The 8562-nt window shown below is 48.6% G+C and overlaps 1 protein-coding gene across 2 annotated transcripts; it reads right to left on the bottom strand.

Moving 5' to 3' along the window:
- Nucleotides 1–509: 509 nt before the first annotated feature.
- On the bottom strand, nt 510–2738 carry COMMD5 (COMM domain containing 5). 2 transcript variants are annotated; one of them, XM_011228514.3, is made up of 2 exons: nt 2661–2738; nt 510–1424 (listed from the first exon to the last, which is right to left on the bottom strand). In XM_011228514.3, exon 2 carries the CDS (start codon nt 1369–1371, stop codon nt 697–699), a length of 675 nt encoding a protein of 224 aa, XP_011226816.1. In that variant the 5' UTR covers nt 1372–1424; nt 2661–2738; the 3' UTR covers nt 510–696. The 2 variants fall into 2 exon arrangements, with proteins under 2 accessions (XP_011226816.1, XP_034524738.1); XM_034668847.1 differs by having other exon boundaries at nt 2589–2682.
- Nucleotides 2739–8562: the final 5824 nt, after the last annotated feature.

Below are 8562 nucleotides of genomic sequence, written 5' to 3'. Positions count from 1 at the left end.
CACGAGTGGGAGGAGGGGCAGAGGGAGAAAATCTCCAGCAGACTCCTTGCTGAGTGGACAGTCTTGATCCCAGGACCCCAAGATCATGACCAGAGCGGAAATCAAGAGTCAGATCGCTTCACCAACCAAGCCACCCAGGGGCCAGCCCCTGCTCTGTTTCTGCACCACTTGCCCTCCTCTGACAAGCTTTGCCATTTTGTATTATACACTTTGCAATGTCTCCCCCTCACCACTAGAATGTTGGCCCCACGAGATTGAGGATATGAGAGAGGAAAATGGAATTTCCACGCTAAAACCCAGGGTTCACAAAAGCAAATGAGCAGAGAGCTCAGATGCTACATGAGGCCAGGCCGAGTGACCACAGAGTATCCACACAAAGGCCTTGTCCTGGCAGCTGACGGCAACCAAACCAGAACCACACACGGCCACCCAGAGCAGCAGGGGCCCTCACCCGTAACAAGACCAACAGCCAGGGGAGGGGGGTGCGGTCTGATGCCCACCCAGGAGGACACTTTTTTTTATAGTTGCTTTATTTCCAATAAAAAGGGAGGATCCAGCTTTCTCAACTAAACAGACAATGACATGATTGCAGTCAAACAACTCACTGAAGAATGCGTCCTGGAAGGGCAGGCTTTGTTTGGAGACACCTGTCAGAGCCAGCTCTCCCAGGTGACTGCAATGGGGCTACAAGCACGGTCAGTCCTGCAGTTTGAGCTCACACCTCTTCTCCAGGTCCGCCATCTCCTTGAGGACCAGGGCCACGCTGTACCGCAGCTCCTGGAACTTGGCTGTGGAGACCTCAAAGCGGTATGCTGACCCATCTGAAAGCTTCAGCTGCATCAGGACACTTGGCTGCAGGGAGCGGGCCAGGGCACTGGTAGAGATTGCCACATCCACCCTCCACCACAGGCCGGCAACATGGGGTAGCCAGGCCCCCTGCTGCCTGGCCACGGAGTTGAGGAGAAGCCGCTGGCTCCCAAACACCACACTGGCCAAGTCTGTGACCAGGTCTTGGGGGATGCAGAGCTCCTGGAGCTGGTCCTTGAAGGCGTCAGGCTTCAGGCTGGCTGGAGGCAGGCGGATGGCCTGCTGGAGCAGTGTGTTTGTGCCTGCAAGGAGGACCCCCAGCCGTTCCTCCGACAGGTCTGCACCAGCCCTGAGGTGCTGCACAGCCTCCCGGCAGTCCTCTCCCTGTAGACTGCTGACCACCAGCTTCAGCAACTTTCTGAATGTGCCCCTGTCCAGGTCTCCCAGGAGCCGGGGCATTGCTGCCACTTCTGGGGGTAGCTGGGCCCCCAGGAAACTCACCCGGCCACTGTGACTATCGCCAGGGTAATGCAGGTAAGGAGCTGCAGACCCCATGGCAGACATCGCTGCTTCCTCCTTTCTGATCAGGCAGCCCAGAGGAAAGGTCCCAGTTGCAACTGGCAGGATTGGGGGAGAAGAAAAGTCCAGTAACTCCCATGTGCTCTGGGCCAGAAAATGACTAGCATGGCCTCTGCCTTCAAGATGCTGACTGCATGAACCACGTACGAAGCCAGTGTAATGGTAGGTGCCCCCAGAGCAGGTGGCAGAGGGGCCCCCTTTAATCCCGGGAAGAGAAGAGCCAGGAGTTGGCAGGGAAGGGAGACAGGGTGGGGAGAAGAGAACCAGAAAACAGGAGAGGACACATAAGTTCTACAAATACATAATGGAGATAAGAGTGAAGAAGAAAAGTCCAAAGAACACAGGGATGTACCAGCCAGTGCTGCTGCCACCAAACACACTAGGGTCACTCGACTCTGAATCGTCACAACGGCAGGAGCCAATGAGGAAACAGGCTCAAACCCAACTGCCCAAGGACCAGAACCCAGGCCTGTCTACCGGAAGTCCCCACTGTTTCCACACAGACACAGTCCCTCAGGTAGAAGGGGCTGAGGGGCACGTGCCAACAGAGGGACCTGTGGTACCTGGAGAAAAGGTCTGTCTCAGTACCTGAAAGGGCAATATAATGTCATGGCACATCTTAGGTGACCGACCCACACACCTGCTTACACAGGAGAGGGCTCGGCCGCTCCAAGCGCTGGAACGGAGCTCGGCAGAGCACAGATCCTGTCCTCAAGGCACCCACCAGGCCCAGGGTCCTCACCTGACATCGAGATGGGGCGCGGCGAAGCGCCGGGGAGCCCGGGGGCACAGGGAGCCCTCTATTGGCTTCATCGTACCCCATTCTCCCGGGAAGGCCGGGCCCCCTTCGCCCTGCCAGTCAACGACCACCCACTGCCCAAACTCGCGTTTTCCCCAAGCACCTGGTCCCAGGAAGAACTGCCCTCCACTGCCCCCGCCGCCCCGCTGCTCAGGCCCTGCTCCCAGGAGGCTAGCGTTCTGCGCCCCGCTGACGCTCTCCTGGCCACCGGCCCCGAGGAAGCAGCTGCCAGAGACCGGCCCGGTTGGAGTCGTGTCGCCGGCTCGCCGACGGGGGGGCCCCGGCCACCTGCCGTACGGCCGAGCGGCCGCCCACGAACCGCGGTCTGCGCCGTCGGCACCGCCCTAAGCTGCCCCAGATCGCCCTCCAGAGCTTCCCGGATGCAGCGGCCAAGGAGCCATACCGCGATCCGCTGCCTTCGCCCGGAAAGAGCGACCCCATGCCCCGTAACCCAAAACCAGAGACGCCCCCGAACCTGCAGAGCGCAGTCTGCGGCAGAGACCTGGCGAAGCTCAGCAGCGATGCCAGACCGGAAGCGGGGCCAGGTCCCCGGAAGCGACCTAGAGGCACTTCCGGGCAACTCTAGGACGCCGGGAGGACCCGGCCCTCTGTGATCCGGTCATCTGACGCCTCTAGCGTTTGTTCTGAAGGGGCTGAAGGGGTCGCAGTCTGCGGGATGCACCTGCGGCCATCGTTCTGCGAGGATTTCAAAGGCTCCTCACGGACCGGCAGGCCCTGGTCTCCGCTGGTGTCTGAGACGGGGCCAGGAGGGCCCGGGAAGAGGAGGGCCTGCGGCACAGACCCCAGGGTCCTGGGCAGCTCCCACCCAAGGGAAGTCCAGCCTGCGTCCTCTTGAGTGGTTGCGGGTGATGGCTGGGCCACAGTGCGAACGTGCTTAACCTGGCAAGTGTGCATTTAAGTGGGTGAACTGTAGGGTATGTGAATTAGATCCCAATAAAGCTGTTATTTTTAAAAGTCTATGAAAGGCAAACCACCCAATTAAAACGAGCAGAAGATTTGAATAGATATTTCTCCAAGGAGGATGTAAAATGGCTAATGAACATAGGCAGAAATGTTGGCCATTGTTGGTCTTTAGGGAAGGGCCACAGGGAGCTGCCATTTCATACTATTAGAAGGGTGATAAGCAAAAAGACAAGGTATGGACTGAATGTTTGTGTCCCCCAAAATTCATATTCTGAAACCCTAATCCCAATACGATGGTATTTGGAGATGGGGCCTTTGGGAGGGAATTCGGTTATAAGGGTAGGGCCCCATAAACAGGATTAGTGCCCATTCCGTGTGTGTATCATGTGATACACACCCACTTGCTCCCACTCACCCCTCTCTCAGCAGCAGGCCCCTATGCGTCTGCACTCTGACCCCCCGCTCTGTTCTTCCCCTCAGCCCTCTGGAGGCCTGACCCTCCATGAGCCATCCCTGACGCCTCTGCTCCACCCAGCTTCTCCCTTCTGAACACACCCCACCCACACCTCCCACTCACAGCCGAGTTCCCCAAGAAGCAGCACCATGATCACCTTGCTCGGACACCCACTCCAGACCAGTGGTCCCACACTCCTGGACAGGGCTGTAGGGTCCCATGCTTCCTCTTATTCCCCAAGAGACCTCAAGTCCCGAGAACCTCTTCAGAACTCAGCAAGCACTTACTGAGCCAGCTGCACACCTGGCTGAGTCCCATGGACTGGGCATGGTGCAAGGCCCCACAGGGGAGGAAGGAAGGAACCCTCCTGAGGTTGAAACAGAAAATTCTTTTGGCAGCATAGAATGTCTTGGGTAGGCATTTTAAGAAGGCCTGGGGTCAACCTAGAGACACAGCCGTAGGCTGCTGGAAGCCGTGCTGGAGTTTGTTCAAGTATCTCAGCGTGGGAAGTGGATGAAGTTGTTTGTGCCCAGAGTCTTTACACCGTAGGCTGCTTCTTGACCTGGGGAGAGCCTACCGTAATGAAAGTAAGAGTAAAACAAACAAATATGAAAACCAGCCAACCAAACAAACAAAAACAGCAATATCTGGCAAATGGAGAGAATCTTGTTTCCAGAGATATTACATGATTAGATTCAAATGTCAAGTTTTCTCTCTCTCTCTCTCTCTCTTTTTTTTTTTAAGATTTATTTCTGGGGCGCCTGGGTGGCGCAGCGGTTAGGCGTCTGCCTTCAGCTCAGGGCGTGGTCCCGGCGTTATGGGATCGAGCCCCACATCAGGCTCCTCCGCTATGAGTCTGCTTCTTCCTCTCCCACTCCCCCTGCTTGTGTTCCCTCTCTCGCTGGCTGTCTCTCTCTGTCAAAAAAATAAATAAAATCTTAAAAAGACATTTCTTTATTTTAGAGAGAGAGTGAGCGCAGGCAAGCAGAGGGAGGGGCAGAGGGAGAGGGAGAGAATCTCAAGCAGACTCCACACTGAGTAGGGAGCCTGATGCCTGGCTTGATCTCATGACCCATGAGATTATGACCAGAGCTGAAATCAAGAGTCAGAGGCTTAACCGACTGAGCCGCCCAGGTGCCGCCAAATGTCAAGTTTTCAATAAAAAGTCATAAAGAAAGAAGAAAGTATGGCCCATTCAAGAAGAAAATAAATCAACAGAAACTGTCCTGAAAAAAAAGACATGATGGCAGATCTACTAGACAAAGACTTTAAAACAATTGTCTAAAAGATGCTCAAAGAACTAAAGGAAGACATGGAGAAAATGAAGAACATAATGTATGAACAAAATGAAAATATCAAGAAAAAGAACACCTACAAAGAAACCAGAAAGAAAATCTGGAGCTGAAAAGTACAGTAACTAACATGAAAAATTCACTAGAGGGATACCAAGACAGATTTGAGCAAGCAGAAGAAAGAATCAGTGAACTTGAAGTTAGGACAATAGAAATTTTTGAGTCTGAGAAACAGAAAGAAAAGAGATTGAAGATAAGTGATCAGAGCCTAGAGGACCTGTGGGACACTATCAAGAAGGCCAACATATGCATTGTTGGATTCCCAGAAAAAAGAAAAGAGAGAGATGGGGGACAGAGAGAATATTTGAAGAAATAATGGCTGAAAACTTCCCAAATTTGATGAAAGATATGACCATAAACATCCAATAAGCTCAATGAACTCCAAGTAAGTTGAATTCAGAGAACCACACAGAGACACATTATAATCACACTTTCAGAAGACAAAGAGAGAATCCTGAAAGGAACAAAAGAGAAGCATCTCATCATATGCAATTGATCCTCAATAAGATTATCAGCAAATTTCTGGTCAGAAATTTCAGAGGCCAGGAGCCAGTGGACTGATATATTCAAAGTGCTAAAAGAGGGGCGCCTGGGTGGCACAGTGGTTAAGCGTCTGCCTTCGGCTCAGGGCGTGATCCCGGCGTTATGGGATCGAGCCCCACATCAGGCTCCTCCTCTATGAGCCTGCTTCTTCCTCTCCCACTCCCCCTGCTTGCGTTCCCTCTCTCGCTGGCTGTCTCTATCTCTGTCAAATAAATAAATAAAATCTTTAAAAAAAAAAAAAAAACAAAGTGCTAAAAGAAAAGAAAACACCTGTCAGCCAAGAATCCTATATTTAGAAGACCTGTCCTTCAAAAGTGAGGGAGAATTAAAGACATGCTCAGATAAATAAAAGCTAAGGGAGTTTGGTATCATTAGACCTGTCCTGAAAGAAATGCTAACAAAGTCCTGCAGATTGAAATGAAAAGACACTAAATAGTAACTCAGATCCACATGAAAGTATAAAGTTCTCAGTAATGGTAAGTACTTGGGCAATTATAAAATCTAGTATTATTGTAACAATGGTTTGCAACTTCATTTCTTTCCTACAGGATTAAGATATTAATACATTTTAAAAAACAGTTTTTAGTCTGGAAGATAGTATTATTGTAACTTTGATTTTTAACTCCACATTTTGTTTTCTCACATCATTATCTGAAAGGTTGTAGATGGAACTGTAAAGGAGCAGAGATTTTATATGTTATTGAAGTTAAGTTTGTATAAATTCAAATTAGAGTGTTACAACTTTAGGATGTTAAATGTAATCCCTATAGTAATCACAAAGAAAACAGCTTAAAATATATAGAAAAGGAAATGAGAAAGGCATTTAAACACTTCACTTTAAAAGAATCAACTAAACACAAAAGAAGATAGTAATGCAGGAAATGAGGGTCAAAAAGTATAAGACATATAGAAAACAAATAGGAAAATGACCAAAATAAGTTACTTCTTAACAGTAATTACTTTAAATATACATGAATTAAACTCTTCAATCAAAAAAGATAGATTGGCAGAAAGGATTTTTTTTTAAAGATTTATTTATTTATTTATTCATTCAACAGAGAGAGAGACAGCCAGCGAGAGAGGGAACACAAGCAGGGGGAGTGGGAGAGGAAGAAGCAGGCTCATAGTGGAGAGCCTGATGTGGGGCTTGATCCCATAACGCTAGGATCATACCCTGAGCCGAAGGCAGACGCTTAACTGCTCTGCCACCCAGGCGCCCCAGCAGAAAGGATTTTAAAAACATGATCCACCCAATGTTGTCTACAAAAGACTCACCTTAGATCCAAAGATATAAAAAGGTTGAGAGTGAAAGGATGAAAAAAAGATATTCCATCCAAATAATAACCAAAGAGAGCAAAAGTGGCTATACTAATATCAGACAAAATAGACTTTAAATCAAAAAAGCTTATGAAAAAAAGGACATTATATATTAATAAGAATTTCAAGAGAGCAAGAAGATAGAAAATTATCAACATTTATGCACTTTATAACAGGGTTAAATATATGAAACAATAATCACCAGAGTTAAAGAGAGAAATAGTCCTACAATAATGACTAAAGACTTCAATACTCTACTGCCAATAATAGAACAACAAGGTGGAAGATAAGTACAGAAAGAGAAGTTGAACAAAGCAATAATCTAACTAGACCTAACAGATGTACAGAACATTCCACCCAACAAGAACAGAACATACATTATTCTCAAGTGCACACAGGACATTTTCTAGGACAAACCATATGTTAGGCCACAAATTAAGTATTGATAGATTTTTAAAGATAGATATCGTACAAAGTAACTCTCCAACTATATTTGGATGAATTTAGAAATCAAAAGAAGGAAAATTGGGAAATTCACAAATTTGTTGAAATCAAACAACACACTCTTAGTCGATGTATCAAAGAATAAATCACAAAGGAAATTAGAAAATACTTAGAGATGCATGAAAACAAAACCACAGCACACCAAATTTATAAGATGCAGCAAAAAAGTGCTAAGGGGAGAATATATAGCTATAAATATTTATATTAAAAAACAGGAAATATCTCAAATCAACAACCTAACTTTACAACTTAACAAACCAGGAAAGAAAAACAAACTAAACCCAAATCTAGTGGAAGGAAGGCAATAATAAAGATTAAGCAGAGATAAATGAAGTAGAGAATGAAAAACAATAGAGAAAATCAATGAAACCCAGAGCTGGTTCTTTGAAAAATCAATGATATCGACAAACCATTAGCTAAATGGACAAAGAAAAAAGAAAGAAGACCCAAGTTACTAAAATCAGAAATGACAGTGAGGATATTATTACTAATTATACAAAAATAAGGGGCGCCTGGGTGGCACAGTCATTAAGCGTCTGCCTTCGGCTCAGGGCGTGATCCCAGCTTTATGGAATCGAGCCCCACATCGGGCTCCTCCGCTGCGAGAGGAGAGGGATATTCCACAGCAATGTTTTCTGGTGGGGTGGCACCACCTTGTGAATATACTTAACGTGCATGACGCGTTCAATTGCAAACAAGTAATTTTATTTATTTAAAGCAAATAATAAACAGTATACAGAACATGAAAAATTAAAGTAACAGTCAATATGCACCAGAGAGAAAGAACATAGGGGGAGGGCATGAAACATGCCGGTGGGACTTCGGCTTCCGGCGAAGGAACTAAGGGTAATTGCACAAGGATCCCTCCCTGCAGGGCTGTGGGCTCTGGATGCGGCTCTGGGAGCCCTGCAAGAGCAGGAGTAGGGGCAGGGGTTGGGATAGGGGCAGGGACAGGGACAGGAGCAGGGACAGGTGCAAGAGCAGGGACAGGGACAGGAGCAAGGGGAGGGACAGGGTCAGCAGCAGTGGCAGGTGCAGGACCCAAGGCAGGAGCTGGGTGAGGGGCAAGAACAGGAGCACAGGCAGGGGCAGGCGGAAGGGGCAGCAGTTCTGGCAGGGGAGGGGGCAGGATCCGGGGCAGGAGCTGGGTCTGGGCCAGGAGCTGGGTCCGGGGCAGAAACAGGAGCCCAGGCAGGGACAGGGGAAGGGTCCGGGTCTCTGGCAGGGGTAGAGGAAGAGGCAGGAGCAGGAGCAGGGGCAAGAGCTGGATGATAGGAACAGGA

The sequence above is a fragment of the Ailuropoda melanoleuca genome, chromosome 9, assembly GCF_002007445.2.
Source record: "Ailuropoda melanoleuca isolate Jingjing chromosome 9, ASM200744v2, whole genome shotgun sequence".
NCBI lineage: Eukaryota > Metazoa > Chordata > Mammalia > Carnivora > Ursidae > Ailuropoda > Ailuropoda melanoleuca.
Note: the sequence above shows the minus strand (reverse complement) of the source record. Positions and strands in the feature narration are given on the sequence as shown.

What these genes read in the sequence shown, in the direction of transcription:
- COMMD5 (XM_011228514.3), bottom strand. Translation starts at nt 1,371, where the DNA reads ATGTCTGCCATGGGGTCTGCAGCTCCTTACCTGCATTACCCTGGCGAT.